The sequence below is a fragment of the Taudactylus pleione genome, unplaced genomic scaffold (assembly GCF_031769625.1).
Source record: "Taudactylus pleione unplaced genomic scaffold, aTauple2 ptg000255l, whole genome shotgun sequence".
NCBI classification, from domain to species: domain Eukaryota; kingdom Metazoa; phylum Chordata; class Amphibia; order Anura; family Myobatrachidae; genus Taudactylus; species Taudactylus pleione.
The window spans coordinates 851,541-873,816 of NW_028284657.1; the positions used below are offsets into that span (position 1 = coordinate 851,541).

Consider the following 22,276-nt stretch of genomic DNA (forward strand, 5'->3'; position numbering starts at 1 on the left):
TTTATGCTTTTTAAAAAAAAAAATACAGATCCAAAACACAAAACAAAAACACGGTAGGGTGGTTTTGGCAAAACTTATCCAGATCCAAAACACAAAACATGAAAAGTGGCCGGTGCACACCCCTAAAAAAATTAAATAAATCAATATATATATATATCTCATGTTGATCTCCTGGTGCAGGAGTCTGACAAGTAATCTTATTATGTTGGTACTAACTCTTCCTTTCAATGAGATTGCCTTCTCATGCAACTATGGTTGTCTGTGTGTACGTGTGTATATATACTGATATACTCCCATTCCTTGTATCAATATTTCCTAATAATTGGGAAAACCTGTTTTTTTTAACCTTAACTGGGGTTATCACTACAGATATATCCCTTCTTTACTTGGGATAACTAACACATTATATGTCTATGTCTATATACAGGTACCCTTCTCAGTATAGGTTCCGGTACTCCATATTATGGTCTTGTCGCATATCTCAATAAAATGAGTCTCTAACATGGCCCCTAGGTACATTTCCTATCAGTACATAGAGAATCCAGGTTCTATTCCATCCTCAGGGCTTAATTTGTTAAATTACAGCAGACTGCAGTTACTACTTCTGTGCCTGAAGGCTAGGGCCACCCACCGATATAGGCAGGGTAAGGCTTGGCTTCATTAGATTGGTGGGCATCATGTAAATCCTTGGCCCTGCGATTCAATTTAAATCCCTTCCCTTGTGACCACTATAAATGTCAAAGGTCACTGGTGGGGTTCAATCATCAAATATGTAATATTTCTTTGTGTATCTTGACTGGTACAAGGTTGTATTTAATTTCTTTCGCTATCCCGCCTCTTAACTTATACGCCATTATAAGTGTTTAATGTACTGATAATTACACTAGCAGACCATTTGTGGGGTATATGTATACTCTCTATATGGATACACATCCCTAATGGAACAAGCCCAGGTATAGAGTCCTGTTCTACAACCTTCTTGTCTCTACTAACATTTTTCTAATTTTTCTACAGTATTTTCTTCTGCAACATCGCTAGACTGAAGGCCGTGCTGTAGAGCATTGGTCTCAGCCCACTGAAGCTACTCTCTATACCTGACAGGGCAGGTTGGTATGAGATGGAAAAGGTCAGTGACATGCTACATAGCGTCCAGAGGGCACCTGATCATTCACAGGTAAGTGGGGTTGCCCCACTAATGCCGTGGAAGATGCTCCTATTTCATCTCCCTTCCGCACCCTAGCTGCAGTCCTAGCAGCCATCGCTCTTTTAGTTAGTTGGCTCTACACATTAGAGCTTTCCTGGTGTGTAGGTGTATAGTTCCAACATTGAGATTAGTGACACTATTCTACTAGAATCTGTTGGGGTTATGGACTGAAGCGCATCTGTGGTCTAGTGCAAATCTTTACATTAAAGTGTGACAGTCACTATGTACCAGACAGTTTCAGTATCTATTGATATTCTCATCACACTGACAGGTACTTGATGGGTACCTTCATGGATAGTGCTCTAGCCTTGCTATATCGGATGCTTCCCTATATTGGTAGCTCTCCCTGGCTGGCTGTTGCATCCATGCTCTTTAACTGCTCGGGTAACCTGGCAACAGCTGGTACAGACTACGCACTTCCATCATGTTGGCAGTTATCTGTTGTTTGGGGTTTGTGGCTGTGGTTTTCTTTTCAGGCTGGCACAGTGGCATCTACCTTAAAGTCCCCATCTGGGGCACCGCATGCACGAATTTGAGACCCGCCCCAAGCGGTTGTGACCACTCCATAGGCAGGTGACTGAAGGGGTGATAGAAGCGCTGCCAGTGGCCTGGAATGGGGATTTAAAGCTGCAGTGTTTCAGTTGCTGCTTTATCCCTCTGTTTCAGAATGGGTTGTACTACTGCCTGACCACCGGAAAGGAATTGTAGTCTCAATCGTTTCGAAACTGCCTCTGCCGCATGCCCAGTGGGATCTCCACTCGTTGGAGACTACTATGGTCTAACGTTCTGCTGTTTGACAACCTTGTAGTAGTTGGACCTCAAGGATGGTCCAGGGCCACTGTTCGGTCTTGACTTTTCCCTCCCTATATATTTTTTGTTAGGAGTCTGTGGACAGGATCTGCTCTGTATCTGTAGATTGGTATTGTTATCCATATATCTATCTGATTTATGTCCAGCAATGCTGGGATTCTGCTGAGTCTGATGCAGCTTCCTGTTTTTGACTCTCATTTGGGCTTGGTCTGTTTTCAGCTGAGCTTACGGTGTTCTGATGCTTCTCATCTGCGGTAGTTCTCTCGCTAGCCGTTATTCCATTCAGTTATGCTGTAAGTTGTGGAATTTCTGTGGCTGTTCAGCAGGGAGTTCTGCTTGTCTCCTCTGCTCTATGAAACTTGATCCTCAGCTCTTGCCTTCCATTGGGCCTACAGTTCTTGGTTTTCCTGAGGGGTCGGCAAGTTCTCCGCGCTTCCCACCCGGGAGGTTGGCTTTGGGACATCCCTACTTTCTTGAACTCCAGTATCCCCTAGTGGATGAAGGAGAAAACAGGAATTTGGTATTTACTGATAAATCCCTTTCTCCGATTCCACAGGGGACACTGGATGCCCACCCAGCGCTGCATACCTGCTGTTTTGTTGGTTTCAAATATGGTTGCGTGACTGAATATGTTCCCTGCAGTGGGTTCCTCTGTTCTCCTTCAGTCAGTATTGTTAAGTTCTGAGGTCCTCTCCTACTCCTCATTTTCCTGTTGTCCTCCGTCTTCTCTCGGGCTCAGTTCTTAAACTGGTGCTGATGGGGCATAGAGGGGGAGGAGCCAGTCACACTCCAAAATTATTTAAAGTGCCAGGCTCTACTCTACCACCGTCTATACCCCACTGTCTTGAACTTCAGTGTCCCCTGTGGAATTGGATAAAGGGATTCATCAGTAAGTACCAAAATCCTGTTATTACTGTACATACAGGATACATTTATATGATGCTGTGTTTATTTGAAGCTTAAACAGAGTAGTATAAAGACTGAACACTCCTCCAATCTGCAGATAATGGAACATGGTATACATGTAATCATCCCTTCTGTAAATAGCAGAAACTGGACAGGTGATTAGTAAATAGCACCCCCAGCAGACATTCTCTATCATGCCATTTCCTTCTCACATATGTATTGGTAATTCCGAGAGCAGTGATCATCATTCCACTTTTTGCCATATCTTAAGTGTGCGCAGTCCTCGCCTCCTCCAAGGTTATGATCATGCCAGTCATCCGGCTGACCGTCCTCCCAGAACCTGCAATAGACACCAGAGACTTCTTACATGTCTGAGAATATTCCATCAGTCATAGACCTGATAACACAGAATACAGAATCCTCATATTACACATTCTATAATATTACATTATCCTGCCTCATATTACACATTCTGTAATATCCCATTATACTACACATTCTATAATAGTACATTATCCTGCCTCATATTACACATTCTGTAATATCCCATTATACTACATATTCTATAAAACTCCATTATCCTGCCTCATACTACACATTATATAATACCCCATTATCCTGCCTCATACTACACATTATATAATACCCCATTATCCTGCCTCATACTACACATTATATAATAGTCCATTATCCTGCCTCATACTACACATTATATACTACTCCATTATCCTGTGTCATACTACACAAATTATAATACCCCATTATCCTGCCTCATACTACACATTATAAAATAGTCCATTATCCTGCCTCATACTACACATTATATAATACTCCATTATCCTGTGTCATACTACACAAATTATAATACCCCATTATCCTGCCTCATACTACACATTATATAATAGTCCATTATCCTGCCTCCTACTACAAATTATATAATACTCCATTATCCTGCCTCATACTACACATTCAATAATACTCCATTATCCTCCCTTATACTAAATATTCTATACTACTCCGTTATCATGCCTCATATTATACATTCTATAATACTCCATTATCCTGCCTCATACTATACATTATATAATACTCCATTATCCTGCCTCATAGTATACATCATATAATATCCCATTATCCTGCCTCATACTACACATTCTATACTACTCCATTATCCTGCCTCATACTATACTTTATATAATACTCCATTATCCTGCCTCATACTATACATTATATAATACTCCATTATCCTACCTCATACTATACATTATATAATACTCCATTATCCTGCCTCATACTACACATTCTATAATAATCCATTATCCTGCCTCATACTATACATTCTATAATACTCCATTATCCTGCCTCATAGTACACATTCTATAATACTACATTATTCTGCATCATACTACACATTCTATAATACTACATTATCCATCCTCACACTACACATTCTATATTACTCCATTATCCTGCCTCATACTATACATTATATATTACTCCATTATCCTGCCTCATACAACACATTATATAATACTACATTATCCTGCCTCATACTACACATTCTATACTACTCCATTATCCTGCCTCATACTACACATTCTATAATACTACATTATCCTGCCTCATTCTACACATTCTATAATACTCCATTATCCTGCCTCATACTATACATTGTATACTACTCCATTATCCTGCCTCATACTACACATTCAATAATACTCCATTATCCTGCCTCATACTACACATTATATACTACTACATTATCCTGCCTCATACTACACATTATATACTACTACATTATCCTACCTCATGCTACAAATTCTATATTACTCCATTATCCTGCCTCATGCTACACATTCTATATTACTCCATTATCCTGCCTCATACTACACATTCTATACTACTCTATTATCCTGCCTCATACTATACATTCTATAATACTCCATTATCCTGCCTCTTACTACACATTCTATACTACTACATTATCCTGCCTCTTACTACACATTCTATAATACTACATTATCCTGCCACATACTACACATTATATACTACTCCATTATCCTGCCTCATACTACACATTCTATACTACTACATTATACTGCCTCATACTACACATTCTATACTACTACATTATCCTGCCTCATACTACACATTCTATACTACTACATTATCCTGCCTCTTACTACACATTCTATAATACTCCATTATCCTGCCTCATAGTCCACATTCTATAATACTCCATTATCCTGCCTCAAACTACACATTCTATAATACTCCATTATCCTGCCTAATACTTCACATTCTATAATACTCCATTATCCTCCCTCATACTACACATTATATAATACTTCATTATCCTGCCTCATACTTCACATTCTATAATACTCCATTATCCTGCCTCATGCTACACATTCTATATTACTCCATTATCCTGCCTCATACTACACATTCTATACTACTCTATTATCCTGCCTCATACTATACATTCTATAATACTCCATTATCCTGCCTCATACTACACATTCTATACTACTCTATTAGCCTGCCTCATACTATACATTCTATAATACTCCATTATCCTGCCACATACTACACATTCTATATTACTCCATTATCCTGCCTCATACTACACATTCTATACTACTCTATTATCCTGCCGCATACTATACATTCTATAATACTCCATTATCCTGCCACATACTACACATTCTATATTACTCCATTATCCTGCCACATACTATACATTCTATATTACTCCATTATCCTGCCTCATACTACACATTCTATACTACTCTATTATCCTGCCTCATACTATACATTCTATAATACTCCATTATCCTGCCACATACTACACATTATATACTACTCCATTATCCTGCCTCATACTACACATTCTATATTACTCCATTATCCTGCCTCATACTACACATTCTATACTACTCTATTATCCTGCCTCATACTATACATTCTATAATACTCCATTATCCTGCCTCTTACTACACATTCTATACTACTACATTATCCTGCCTCTTACTACACATTCTATAACACTACATTATCCTGCCACATACTACACATTATATAATACTCCATTATCCTGCCTCATACTACACATTCTATACTACTACATTATACTGCCTCATACTACACATTCTATACTACTACATTATCCTGCCTCATACTACACATTCTATACTACTCTATTATCCTGCCTCATACTACACATTCTACAATACTCCATTATCCTGCCTCATCAACCAGTAACAATGTGAGTGTGACTGATCCCACCAAAAGGGCATAATGCAGAGGGGGCAGCACAGTCACTGCTGGTGGGACATGTTTGCAGCTAGCTGAAGACAGAACATGGGTGTGATGCTTTCCACATCTTACTCTGCCACATACTGATACGGTGTCCCATCCACCCATTTCCAGCTGCCATCTACATCTGTAAGACCAATCCACGATGCATTTCCCTGCGCCATCTGATTTGCATGTTCCTTCATCAAAAGGAGAAAGAGAAGTTAGTTTGTTAATCAATACACATTAATGTCCATTCTAACTCACAATACATCCACCTAACTACAGGGCTCCCACTGTTACTTATACACCATCTCTGTACTCTGTGCTCCCATAGTTACTTATACACCATCTCTGTACTCTGTGCTCCCACTGTTACTTATACACCATCTCTGTACTCTGTGCTCCCACAGTTACTTATACACCATCTCTGTACTCTGTGCTCCCACAGTTACTTACACACCATCTCTGTACTCTGTGCTCCCACAGTTACTTATACACTATCTCTGTACTCTGTGCTCCCACAGTTACTTATACACCATCTCTGTACTCTCACAGTTACTTATACACCATCTCTGTACTCTGTGCTCCCACAGTTACTTATACACGATCTCTGTACTCTGTGCTCCCACAGTTACTTATACACCATCTCTGTACTCTGTGCTCCCACAGTTACTTATACACCATCTCTGTAATCTGTGCTCCCACAGTTACTTATACACGATCTCTGTACTCTGTGCTCCCACAGTTACTTATACACCATCTCTGTACTCTGTGCTCCCACAGTTACTTATACACCATCTCTGTAATCTGTGCTCCCACAGTTACTTATACACCATCTCTGTACTCTGTGCTCCCACAGTTACTTATATACCATCTCTGTACTCTGTGCTCCCATAGTTACTTATACATCATCTCTGTACTCTGTGCTCCCATAGTTACTTATACACCATCTCTGTACTCTGTGCTCCAACAGTTACTTATACACCATCTCTGTACTCTGTGCTCCCATAGTTACTTATACACCATCTCTGTACTCTGTGCTCCAACAGTTACTTATACATCATCTCTGTACTCTGTGTTCCAACAGTTACTTATACACCATCTCTGTACTCTGTGCTCCAACAGTTACTTATACACCATCTCTGTACTCTGTGCTCCTACAGTTACTTATACACCATCTCTGTACTCTGTGCTCCTACAGTTACTTATACACCATCTCTGTACTATGTGCTCCCACAGTTACTTATACACCATCTCTGTACTCTGTGCTCCCACAGTTACTTATACACCATCTCTGTACTCTGTGCTCCCACAGTTACTTATACACCATCTCTGTACTCTGTGCTCCCACAGTTACTTATACAACATCACTGTACTCTGTGCTCCCACAGTTACTTATACACCATCTCTGTACTCTGTGTTCCTACAGTTACTTATACACCATCTCTGTACTCTGTGCTCCTACAGTTACTTATACACCATCTCTGTACTCTGTGCTCCCATAGTTACTTATACACCATCTCTGTACTCTGTGCTCCCATAGTTACTTATACACCATCTCTGTACTCTGTGCTCCCACAGTTACTTATACACGATCTCTGTACTCTGTGCTCCCACAGTTACTTATACACCATCTCTGTACTCTGTGCTCCCACAGTTACTTATACACCATCTCTGTACTCTGTGCTCCCATAGTTACTTATACATCATCTCTGTACTCTGTGCTCCCATAGTTACTTATACACCATCTCTGTACTCTGTGCTCCAACAGTTACTTATACACCATCTCTGTACTCTGTGCTCCCATAGTTACTTATACACCATCTCTGTACTCTGTGCTCCAACAGTTACTTATACACCATCTCTGTACTCTGTGCTCCAACAGTTACTTATACATCATCTCTGTACTCTGTGTTCCAACAGTTACTTATACACCATCTCTGTACTCTGTGCTCCAACATTTACTTATACACCATCTCTGTACTCTGTGCTCCTACAGTTACTTATACACCATCTCTGTACTCTGTGCTCCTACAGTTACTTATACACCATCTCTGTACTATGTGCTCCCACAGTTACTTATACACCATCTCTGTACTCTGTGCTCCCACAGTTACTTATACACCATCTCTGTACTCTGTGCTCCCACAGTTACTTATACAACATCACTGTACTCTGTGCTCCCACAGTTACTTATACACCATCTCTGTACTCTGTGTTCCTACAGTTACTTATACACCATCTCTGTACTCTGTGCTCCTACAGTTACTTATACACCATCTCTGTACTCTGTGCTCCCATAGTTACTTATACACCATCTCTGTACTCTGTGCTCCCATAGTTACTTATACACCATCTCTGTACTCTGTGCTCCCACAGTTACTTATACACGATCTCTGTACTCTGTGCTCCCACAGTTACTTATACACCATCTCTGTACTCTGTGCTCCCACAGTTACTTATACACCATCTCTGTAATCTGTGCTCCCACAGTTACTTATACACCATCTCTGTACTCTGTGCTCCCACAGTTACTTATATACCATCTCTGTACTCTGTGCTCCCATAGTTACTTATACATCATCTCTGTACTCTGTGCTCCCATAGTTACTTATACACCATCTCTGTACTCTGTGCTCCAACAGTTACTTATACACCATCTCTGTACTCTGTGCTCCCATAGTTACTTATACACCATCTCTGTACTCTGTGCTCCAACAGTTACTTATACACCATCTCTGTACTCTGTGCTCCAACAGTTACTTATACATCATCTCTGTACTCTGTGTTCCAACAGTTACTTATACACCATCTCTGTACTCTGTGCTCCAACAGTTACTTATACACCATCTCTGTACTCTGTGCTCCTACAGTTACTTATACACCATCTCTGTACTCTGTGCTCCTACAGTTACTTATACACCATCTCTGTACTATGTGCTCCCACAGTTACTTATACACCATCTCTGTACTCTGTGCTCCCACAGTTACTTATACACCATCTCTGTACTCTGTGCTCCCACAGTTACTTATACAACATCACTGTACTCTGTGCTCCCACAGTTACTTATACACCATCTCTGTACTCTGTGTTCCTACAGTTACTTATACACCATCTCTGTACTCTGTGCTCCTACAGTTACTTATACACCATCTCTGTACTATGTGCTCCCACAGTTACTTATACACCATCTCTGTACTCTGTGCTCCTACAGTTACTTATACACCATCTCTGTACTCTGTGCTCCTACAGTTACTTATACACCATCTCTGTACTATGTGCTCCCACAGTTACTTATACACCATCTCTGTACTCTGTGCTCCCACAGTTACTTATACAACATCACTGTACTCTTTGCTCCCACAGTTACTTATACACCATCTCTGTACTCTGTGCTCCCACAGTTACTTATACAACATCACTGTACTCTGTGCTCCCACAGTTACTTAAACACCATCTCTGTACTCTGTTCTCCTACAGTTACTTATACACCATCTCTGTACTCTGTGCTCCTACAGTTACTTATACACCATCTTTGTACTCTGTGCTCCTACAGTTACTTATACACCATCTCTGTACTCTGTGCTCCTACAGTTACTTATACACCATCTCTGTACTCCCACAGTTACTTATACACCATCTCTGTACTCCCACAGTTACTTATACACCATCTCTGTACTCCCACAGTTACTTATACACCATCTCTGTACTCTGTGCTCCCACAGTTACTTATACACCATCTCTGTGCTCCCACAGTTATTTATACACCTTCTCTGTACTCTGTGATCCCACAGTTATTTATACACCATCTCTGTACTCTGTGCTCCCACAGTTACTTATACACCATCTCTGTGCTCCCACAGTTATTTATACACCTTCTCTGTACTCTGTGCTCCCACAGTTACTTATACACCATCTCTGTACTCTGTGCTCCCACAGTGACTTATAAACCATCTCTGTACTCTGTGCTCCCACAGTTTGTTATACACCATCTCTGTACTCTGTGCTCCCACAGTTACTTATACACCATCTCTGTACTCTGTGCTCCCACAGTTACTTATACACCATCCCTGTACTCTGTGCTCCCACAGTTACTAATACACCATCTCTGTACTCTGTGCTCCCACAGTTACTTATACACCATCTCTGTACTCTGTTCTCCGATAGTTACTTATACAACATCACTGTACTCTTTGCTCCCACAGTTACTTATACACCATCTCTGTACTCTGTGCTCCCACAGTTACTTATACAACATCACTGTACTCTGTGCTCCCACAGTTACTTATACACCATCTCTGTACTCTGTGCTCCCACAGTTACTTAAACACCATCTCTGTACTCTGTGCTCCCACAGTTACTTATACAAGATCTCTGTACTCTGTGCTCCCACAGTTACTTAAACACCATCTCTGTACTCTGTGCTCCCACAGTTGCTTATACAACATCACTGTACTCTGTGCTCCCACAGTTACTTATACACCATCTCTGTACTCTGTGTTCCTACAGTTACTTATACACCATCTCTGTACTCTGTGCTCCTACAGTTACTTATACACCATCTCTGTACTCTGTGCTCCCATAGTTACTTATACACCATCTCTGTACTCTGTGCTCCCATAGTTACTTATACACCATCTCTGTACTCTGTGCTCCCACAGTTACTTATACACGATCTCTGTACTCTGTGCTCCCACAGTTACTTATACACCATCTCTGTACTCTGTGCTCCCACAGTTACTTATACACCATCTCTGTAATCTGTGCTCCCACAGTTACTTATACACCATCTCTGTACTCTGTGCTCCCACAGTTACTTATATACCATCTCTGTACTCTGTGCTCCCATAGTTACTTATACATCATCTCTGTACTCTGTGCTCCCATAGTTACTTATACACCATCTCTGTACTCTGTGCTCCAACAGTTACTTATACACCATCTCTGTACTCTGTGCTCCCATAGTTACTTATACACCATCTCTGTACTCTGTGCTCCAACAGTTACTTATACATCATCTCTGTACTCTGTGTTCCAACAGTTACTTATACACCATCTCTGTACTCTGTGCTCCAACAGTTACTTATACACCATCTCTGTACTCTGTGCTCCTACAGTTACTTATACACCATCTCTGTACTCTGTGCTCCTACAGTTACTTATACACCATCTCTGTACTATGTGCTCCCACAGTTACTTATACACCATCTCTGTACTCTGTGCTCCCACAGTTACTTATACACCATCTCTGTACTCTGTGCTCCCACAGTTACTTATACAACATCACTGTACTCTGTGCTCCCACAGTTACTTATACACCATCTCTGTACTCTGTGTTCCTACAGTTACTTATACACCATCTCTGTACTCTGTGCTCCTACAGTTACTTATACACCATCTCTGTACTATGTGCTCCCACAGTTACTTATACACCATCTCTGTACTCTGTGCTCCTACAGTTACTTATACACCATCTCTGTACTCTGTGCTCCTACAGTTACTTATACACCATCTCTGTACTATGTGCTCCCACAGTTACTTATACACCATCTCTGTACTCTGTGCTCCCACAGTTACTTATACAACATCACTGTACTCTTTGCTCCCACAGTTACTTATACACCATCTCTGTACTCTGTGCTCCCACAGTTACTTATACAACATCACTGTACTCTGTGCTCCCACAGTTACTTAAACACCATCTCTGTACTCTGTTCTCCTACAGTTACTTATACACCATCTCTGTACTCTGTGCTCCTACAGTTACTTATACACCATCTTTGTACTCTGTGCTCCTACAGTTACTTATACACCATCTCTGTACTCTGTGCTCCTACAGTTACTTATACACCATCTCTGTACTCCCACAGTTACTTATACACCATCTCTGTACTCCCACAGTTACTTATACACCATCTCTGTACTCCCACAGTTACTTATACACCATCTCTGTACTCTGTGCTCCCACAGTTACTTATACACCATCTCTGTGCTCCCACAGTTATTTATACACCTTCTCTGTACTCTGTGCTCCCACAGTTACTTATACACCATCTCTGTACTCTGTGCTCCCACAGTGACTTATAAACCATCTCTGTACTCTGTGCTCCCACAGTTTGTTATACACCATCTCTGTACTCTGTGCTCCCACAGTTACTTATACACCATCTCTGTACTCTGTGCTCCCACAGTTACTTATACACCATCCCTGTACTCTGTGCTCCCACAGTTACTAATACACCATCTCTGTACTCTGTGCTCCCACAGTTACTTATACACCATCTCTGTACTCTGTTCTCCGATAGTTACTTATACAACATCACTGTACTCTTTGCTCCCACAGTTACTTATACACCATCTCTGTACTCTGTGCTCCCACAGTTACTTATACAACATCACTGTACTCTGTGCTCCCACAGTTACTTATACACCATCTCTGTACTCTGTGCTCCCACAGTTACTTAAACACCATCTCTGTACTCTGTGCTCCCACAGTTACTTATACACCATCTCTGTACTCTGTGCTCCCACAGTTACTTAAACACCATCTCTGTACTCTGTGCTCCCACAGTTACTTAAACACCATCTCTGTACTCTGTGCTCCCACAGTTGCTTATACAACATCACTGTACTCTGTGCTCCCACAGTTACTTATACACCATCTCTGTACTCTGTGTTCCTACAGTTACTTATACACCATCTCTGTACTCTGTGCTCCTACAGTTACTTATACACCATCTCTGTACTCTGTGCTCCCATAGTTACTTATACACCATCTCTGTACTCTGTGCTCCCATAGTTACTTATACACCATCTCTGTACTCTGTGCTCCCACAGTTACTTATACACGATCTCTGTACTCTGTGCTCCCACAGTTACTTATACACCATCTCTGTACTCTGTGCTCCCACAGTTACTTATACACCATCTCTGTAATCTGTGCTCCCACAGTTACTTATACACCATCTCTGTACTCTGTGCTCCCACAGTTACTTATATACCATCTCTGTACTCTGTGCTCCCATAGTTACTTATACATCATCTCTGTACTCTGTGCTCCCATAGTTACTTATACACCATCTCTGTACTCTGTGCTCCAACAGTTACTTATACACCATCTCTGTACTCTGTGCTCCCATAGTTACTTATACACCATCTCTGTACTCTGTGCTCCAACAGTTACTTATACATCATCTCTGTACTCTGTGTTCCAACAGTTACTTATACACCATCTCTGTACTCTGTGCTCCAACAGTTACTTATACACCATCTCTGTACTCTGTGCTCCTACAGTTACTTATACACCATCTCTGTACTCTGTGCTCCTACAGTTACTTATACACCATCTCTGTACTATGTGCTCCCACAGTTACTTATACACCATCTCTGTACTCTGTGCTCCCACAGTTACTTATACACCATCTCTGTACTCTGTGCTCCCACAGTTACTTATACAACATCACTGTACTCTGTGCTCCCACAGTTACTTATACACCATCTCTGTACTCTGTGTTCCTACAGTTACTTATACACCATCTCTGTACTCTGTGCTCCTACAGTTACTTATACACCATCTCTGTACTATGTGCTCCCACAGTTACTTATACACCATCTCTGTACTCTGTGCTCCTACAGTTACTTATACACCATCTCTGTACTCTGTGCTCCTACAGTTACTTATACACCATCTCTGTACTATGTGCTCCCACAGTTACTTATACACCATCTCTGTACTCTGTGCTCCCACAGTTACTTATACAACATCACTGTACTCTTTGCTCCCACAGTTACTTATACACCATCTCTGTACTCTGTGCTCCCACAGTTACTTATACAACATCACTGTACTCTGTGCTCCCACAGTTACTTAAACACCATCTCTGTACTCTGTTCTCCTACAGTTACTTATACACCATCTCTGTACTCTGTGCTCCTACAGTTACTTATACACCATCTTTGTACTCTGTGCTCCTACAGTTACTTATACACCATCTCTGTACTCTGTGCTCCTACAGTTACTTATACACCATCTCTGTACTCCCACAGTTACTTATACACCATCTCTGTACTCCCACAGTTACTTATACACCATCTCTGTACTCCCACAGTTACTTATACACCATCTCTGTACTCTGTGCTCCCACAGTTACTTATACACCATCTCTGTGCTCCCACAGTTATTTATACACCTTCTCTGTACTCTGTGCTCCCACAGTTACTTATACACCATCTCTGTACTCTGTGCTCCCACAGTGACTTATAAACCATCTCTGTACTCTGTGCTCCCACAGTTTGTTATACACCATCTCTGTACTCTGTGCTCCCACAGTTACTTATACACCATCTCTGTACTCTGTGCTCCCACAGTTACTTATACACCATCCCTGTACTCTGTGCTCCCACAGTTACTAATACACCATCTCTGTACTCTGTGCTCCCACAGTTACTTATACACCATCTCTGTACTCTGTTCTCCGATAGTTACTTATACAACATCACTGTACTCTTTGCTCCCACAGTTACTTATACACCATCTCTGTACTCTGTGCTCCCACAGTTACTTATACAACATCACTGTACTCTGTGCTCCCACAGTTACTTATACACCATCTCTGTACTCTGTGCTCCCACAGTTACTTAAACACCATCTCTGTACTCTGTGCTCCCACAGTTACTTATACACCATCTCTGTACTCTGTGCTCCCACAGTTACTTAAACACCATCTCTGTACTCTGTGCTCCCACAGTTGCTTATACACCATCTCTGTACTCTGTGCTCTCACAGTTGCTTATACATCATCTCTGTACTCTGTGCTCCCACAGTTACTTATACACCATCTCTGTACTCTGTGCACCCACAGTTACTTATACACCATCTCTGTACTCTGTGCTCCCACAGTTACTTATACACCATCTCTGTACTCTGTGCTCCCACAGTTGCTTATACACCATCTCTGTACTCTGTGCTCTCACAGTTGCTTATACATCATCTCTGTACTCTGTGCTCCCACAGTTACTTATACACCATCTCTGTACTCTGTGCTCCCACAGTTACTTATACACCATCTCTGTACTCTGTGCTCTCACAGGTGCTTATACATCATCTCTGTACTCTGTGCTCCCACAGTTACTTATACACCATCTCTGTACTCTGTGCTCCCACAGTTGCTTATACATCATATCTGTACTCTGTGCTCTCAAAGTTGCTTATATATCATCTCTGTACTCTGTGCTCCCACAGTTACTTATACACCATCTCTGTACTCTGTGCTCCCACAGTTACTTATACACCATCTCTGTACTCTGTGCTCTCACAGTTGCTTATACATCATCTCTGTACTCTGTGCTCTCACAGTTGCTTATACATCATCTCTGTACTCTGTGCTCCCACAGTTGCTTATACACCATCTCTGTACTCTGTGCTCCCACAGTTACTTATACACCATCTCTGTACTCTGTGCTCTGATAGTTACTTCTACATCATCTCTGTACTCTGTGCTCCCACAGTTACTTATACACCATCTCTGTACTCTGTGCTCCCACAGTTACTTATACACCATCTCTGTACTCTGTGCTCCCACAGTTACTTTTACACCATCTCTGTACTCTGTGCTCCCACAGTTACTTATACACCATCTCTGTACTCTGTGCTCCCACAGTTACTTATACACCATCTCTGTACTCTGTGCTCCCACAGTTACTTATACACCATCTCTGTACGCTGTGCTCCCACAGTTACTTATTCACCATCTCTGTACTCTGTGCTCCCACAGTTACTTATACACCATCTCTGTACTCTGTGCTCCGATAGTTACTTATACAACATCACTGTACTCTTTGATCCCACAGTTACTTATACACCATCTCTGAACTCTGTGCTCCCACAGTTACTTATACACCATCTCTGTACTCTGTGCTCCGATAGTTACTTATACAACATCACTGTACTCTTTGCTCCCACAGTTACTTATACACCATCTCTGTACTCTGTGCTCCCACAGTTACTTATACAACATCACTGTACTCTGTACTCCCAAAGTTACTTATACACCATCTCTGTATTTTGTGCTCCCACAGTTACTTATACACCATCTCTGCACTCTGTGCTCCTACAGTTACTTATACACCATCTCTGTACTCTGTGCTCTCACAGTTACTTATACACCATCTCTGTACTCTGTGCTCCCACAGTTACTTATACACCATCTCTGTTCTCTGTGCTCCCACAGTTACTTATACACCATCTCTGTTCTCTGTGCTCCCACAGTTACTTATACACCATCTCTGCACTCTGTGCTCCTACAGTTAATTATACACCATCTCTATACTCTGTGCTCCCACAGTTAATTATACACCAGCTCTGTACTCTGTGCTCCCACAGTTACTTATACACCATCTCTGTACTCTGTGCTCCCACAGTTACTTATACACCATCTCTGTACTCTGTGCTCCCACAGTTACTTATACACCATCTCTGTACTCTGTGCTCCCACAGTTACTTATAAACCATCTCTGTACTCTGTGCTCCCACAGTTACTTATACACCCTCTCTGTACTCTGTGCTCCCACAGTTACTTATACAACATCACTGTACTCCCACAGTTACTTATACACCATCTCTGTATTTTGTGCTCCCACAGTTACTTATACACCATCTCTGTACTCTGTGCTCCCACAGTTACTTATACACCATCTCTGTACTCTGTGCTCCCACAGTTACTTATACACCATCTCTGTACTCTGTGCTCCCACAGTTACTTATTCACCATCTCTGTACTCTGTGCTCCCACAGTTACTTATACAACATCACTGTACTCCCACAGTTACTTATACACCATCTCTGTATTTTGTGCTCCCACAGTTACTTATACACCATCTCTGTACTCTGTGCTCCCACAGTTGCTTATACACCATCTCTGTACTCTGTGCACCCACAGTTACTTATACACCATCTCTGTACTCTGTGCTCCCACAGTTACTTATACACCATCTCTGTACTCTGTGCTCCCACAGTTGCTTATACACCATCTCTGTACTCTGTGCTCTCACAGTTGCTTATACATCATCTCTGTACTCTGTGCTCCCACAGTTACTTATACACCATCTCTGTACTCTGTGCTCCCACAGTTACTTATACACCATCTCTGTACTCTGTGCTCTCACAGTTGCTTATACATCATCTCTGTACTCTGTGCTCCCACAGTTACTTATACACCATCTCTGTACTCTGTGCTCCCACAGTTGCTTATACATCATATCTGTACTCTGTGCTCTCAAAGTTGCTTATATATCATCTCTGTACTCTGTGCTCCCACAGTTACTTATACACCATCTCTGTACTCTGTGCTCCCACAGTTACTTATACACCATCTCTGTACTCTGTGCTCTCACAGTTGCTTATACATCATCTCTGTACTCTGTGCTCTCACAGTTGCTTATACATCATCTCTGTACTCTGTGCTCCCACAGTTGCTTATACACCATCTCTGTACTCTGTGCTCCCACAGTTACTTATACACCATCTCTGTACTCTGTGCTCTGATAGTTACTTCTACATCATCTCTGTACTCTGTGCTCCCACAGTTACTTATACACCATCTCTGTACTCTGTGCTCCCACAGTTACTTATACACCATCTCTGTACTCTGTGCTCCCACAGTTACTTATACACCATCTCTGTACTCTGTGCTCCCACAGTTACTTATACACCATCTCTGTACTCTGTGCTCCCACAGTTACTTATACACCATCTCTGTACTCTGTGCTCCCACAGTTACTTATACACCATCTCTGTACTCTGTGCTCCCACAGTTACTTATTCACCATCTCTGTACTCTGTGCTCCCACAGTTACTTATACACCATCTCTGTACTCTGTGCTCCCACAGTTACTTATACAACATCACTGTACTCTTTGATCCCACAGTTACTTATACACCATCTCTGAACTCTGTGCTCCCACAGTTACTTATACACCATCTATGTACTCTGTGCTCCGATAGTTACTTATACAACATCACTGTACTCTTTGCTCCCACAGTTACTTATACACCATCTCTGTACTCTGTGCTCCCACAGTTACTTATACAACATCACTGTACTCTGTACTCCCAAAGTTACTTATACACCATCTCTGTATTTTGTGCTCCCACAGTTACTTATACACCATCTCTGCACTCTGTGCTCCTACAGTTACTTATACACCATCTCTGTACTCTGTGCTCTCACAGTTACTTATACACCATCTCTGTACTCTGTGCTCCCACAGTTACTTATACACCATCTCTGTTCTCTGTTCTCTCATAGTTACTTATACACCATCTCTGTGCTCCCACAGTTACTTATACACCATCTCTGCACTCTGTGCTCCTACAGTTACTTATACACCATCTCTGCACTCTGTGCTCCCACAGTTTCTTATACACCATCTCTGCACTCTGTGCTCCTACAGTTACTTATACACCATCTCTGCACTCTGTGCTCCCACAGTTACTTCTACACCATCTCTGCACTCTGTGCTCCCACAGTTACTTATACACCATCTCTGCACTCTGTGCTCCTACAGTTACTTATATACCATCTCTGTACTCTGTGCTCCCACAGTTACTTATACACCATCTCTGTACTCTGTGCTCCTACAGTTACTTCTACACCATCTCTGCACTCTGTGCTCCCACAGTTACTTATACACTATCTCTGCACTCTGTGCTCCTACAGTTACTTATATACCATCTCTGCACTCTGTGCTCCTACAGTTACTTATATACCATCTCTGCAATCTGTGCTCCTACAGTTACTTCTACACCATCTCTGCACTCTGTGCTCCCACAGCAACTTATACACCATTTCTGCACTCTGTGCTCCTACAGTTACTTATACACTATCTCTTCACTCTGTGCTCCCTCAGTTACTTATATACCATCTCTGTACTCTGTGCTCCCACAGGTACTTATATACCATCTCTGTACTCTGTGCTCCCACAGTTACTTATACACCATCTCTGTACTCTGTGCTCCCACAGTTACTTATAAACCATCTCTGTACTCTGTGCTCCCACAGTTACTTATAAACCATCTCTGTACTCTGTGCTCCCACAGTTACTTATACACCCTCTCTGTACTCTGTGCTCCCACAGTTACTTATACAACATCACTGTACTCTGTGCTCCCACAGTTACTTATAAACCATCTCTGTACTCTGTGCTCCCACAGGTACTTATATACCATCTCTGTACTCTGTGCTCCCACAGTTACTTATACACCATCTCTGTACTCTGTGCTCCCACAGTTACTTATAAACCATCTCTGTACTCTGTGCTCCCACAGTTACTTATAAACCATCTCTGTACTCTGTACTCTCACAGTTACTTATACACCATCTCTGTACTCTGTGCTCCCACAGTTACTTATACACCATCTCTGTACTCTGTGCTCCCACAGTTACTTATAAACCATCTCTGTACTCTGTGCTCCCACAGTTACTTATACACCCTCTCTGTACTCTGTGCTCCCACAGTTACTTATACAACATCACTGTACTCCCACAGTTACTTATACACCATCTCTGTATTTTGTGCTCCCACAGTTACTTATACACCATCTCTGTACTCTGTGCTCCCACAGTTACTTATACACCATCTATGTACTCTGTGCTCCGATAGTTACTTATACAACATCACTGTACTCTTTGCTCCCACAGTTACTTATACACCATCTCTGTACTCTGTGCTCCCACAGTTACTAATACATCATCTCTGTACTCTGTGCTCCCACAGTTACTTATACACCATCTCTGTACTCTGTGCTCCCACAGTTACTAATACATCATCTCTGTACTCTGTGCTCCCACAGTTACTTATACACCATCTATGTACTCTGTGCTCCGATAGTTACTTATACAACATCACTGTACTCTTTGCTCCCACAGTTACTTATACACCATCTCTGTACTCTGTGCTCCCACAGTTACTTATACAACATCACTGTACTCTGTACTCCCAAAGTTACTTATACACCATCTCTGTATTTTGTGCTCCCACAGTTACTTATACACCATCTCTGCACTCTGTGCTCCTACAGTTACTTATACACCATCTCTGTACTCTGTGCTCTCACAGTTACTTATACACCATCTCTGTACTCTGTGCTCCCACAGTTACTTATACACCATCTCTGTTCTCTGTTCTCTCATAGTTACTTATACACCATCTCTGTGCTCCCACAGTTACTTATACACCATCTCTGCACTCTGTGCTCCTACAGTTACTTATACACCATCTCTGCACTCTGTGCTCCCACAGTTTCTTATACACCATCTCTGCACTCTGTGCTCCTACAGTTACTTATACACCATCTCTGCACTCTGTGCTCCCACAGTTACTTCTACACCATCTCTGCACTCTGTGCTCCCACAGTTACTTATACACCATCTCTGCACTCTGTGCTCCTACAGTTACTTATATACCATCTCTGTACTCTGTGCTCCCACAGTTACTTATACACCATCTCTGTACTCTGTGCTCCTACAGTTACTTCTACACCATCTCTGCACTCTGTGCTCCCACAGTTACTTATACACTATCTCTGCACTCTGTGCTCCTACAGTTACTTATATACCATCTCTGCACTCTGTGCTCCTACAGTTACTTATATACCATCTCTGCAATCTGTGCTCCTACAGTTACTTCTACACCATCTCTGCACTGTGTGCTCCTACAGTTACATATACACTATCTCTTCACTCTGTGCTCCCTCAGTTACTTATATACCATCTCTGCACTCTGTGCTCCCACAGCAACTTATACACCATTTCTGCACTGTGTGCTCCTACAGTTACTTATACACTATCTCTTCACTCTGTGCTCCCTCAGTTACTTATATACCATCTCTGTACTCTGTGCTCCCACAGGTACTTATATACCATCTCTGTACTCTGTGCTCCCACAGTTACTTATACACCATCTCTGTACTCTGTGCTCCCACAGGTACTTATATACCATCTCTGTACTCTGTGCTCCCACAGTTACTTATATACCATCTCTGTACTCTGTGCTCCCACAGTTACTTATACACCATCTCTGTACTCTGTGCTCCCACAGTTACTTATACACCATCTCTGTACTCTGTGCTCCCACAGTTACTTATACACCCTCTCTGTACTCTGTGCTCCCACAGTTACTTATACAACATCACTGTACTCCCACAGTTACTTATACACCATCTCTGTATTTTGTGCTCCCACAGTTACTTATACACCATCTCTGTACTCTGTGCTCCCACAGTTACTTATATACCATCTCTGTACTCTGTGCTCCCACAGTTACTTATACACCATCTCTGTACTCTGTGCTCCCACAGTTACTTATACACCATCTCTGTACTCTGTGCTCCCACAGTTACTTATACACCATCTCTGTACTCTGTGCTCCCACAGTTACTTATACACCATCTCTGTACTCTGTGCTCCCACAGTTACTTATACACCATCTCTGTACTCTGTGCTCCCACAGTTACTTATACACCATCTCTGTACTCTGTGCTCCCACAGTTACTTATACACCATCTCTGTACTCTGTGCTCCCACAGTTACTTATACACCATCTCTGTTCTCTGTTCTCTCATAGTTACTTATACACCATCTCTGTGCTCCCACAGTTACTTATACACCATCTCTGCACTCTGTGCTCCCACAGTTTCTTATACACCATCTCTGCACTCTGTGCTCCTACAGTTACTTATACACCATCTCTGTACTCTGTGCTCCCACAGTTACTTCTACACCATCTCTGCACTCTGTGCTCCTACAGTTACTTATATACCATCTCTGTACTCTGTGCTCCCACAGTTACTTATACACCATCTCTGTACTCTGTGCTCCCACAGTTACTTATACACCATCTCTGCACTCTGTGCTCCTACAGTTACTTATATACCATCTCTGTACTCTGTGCTCCCACAGTTACTTATACACCATCTCTGTACTCTGTGCTCCTACAGTTACTTCTACACCATCTCTGCACTCTGTGCTCCCACAGTTACTTATACACTATCTCTGCAC

The 22,276-nt window shown here is 41.9% G+C and overlaps 1 protein-coding gene across 1 annotated transcript in view; it reads right to left on the reverse strand.

Moving 5' to 3' along the window:
- Window positions 1-3,104: 3,104 nt before the first annotated feature.
- Window positions 3,105-22,276, reverse strand: part of LOC148515061 (asialoglycoprotein receptor 1-like) — a 612,937-nt gene continuing 593,765 nt past the window's right edge. Inside the window, exon 10 of the mRNA XM_088480537.1 lies at window positions 3,105-3,260. Coding sequence (XP_088336663.1) covers window positions 3,113-3,260 — 148 coding nt within the window. The 3' untranslated portion in view covers window positions 3,105-3,112. The remainder of the gene's footprint in view (window positions 3,261-22,276) is intronic.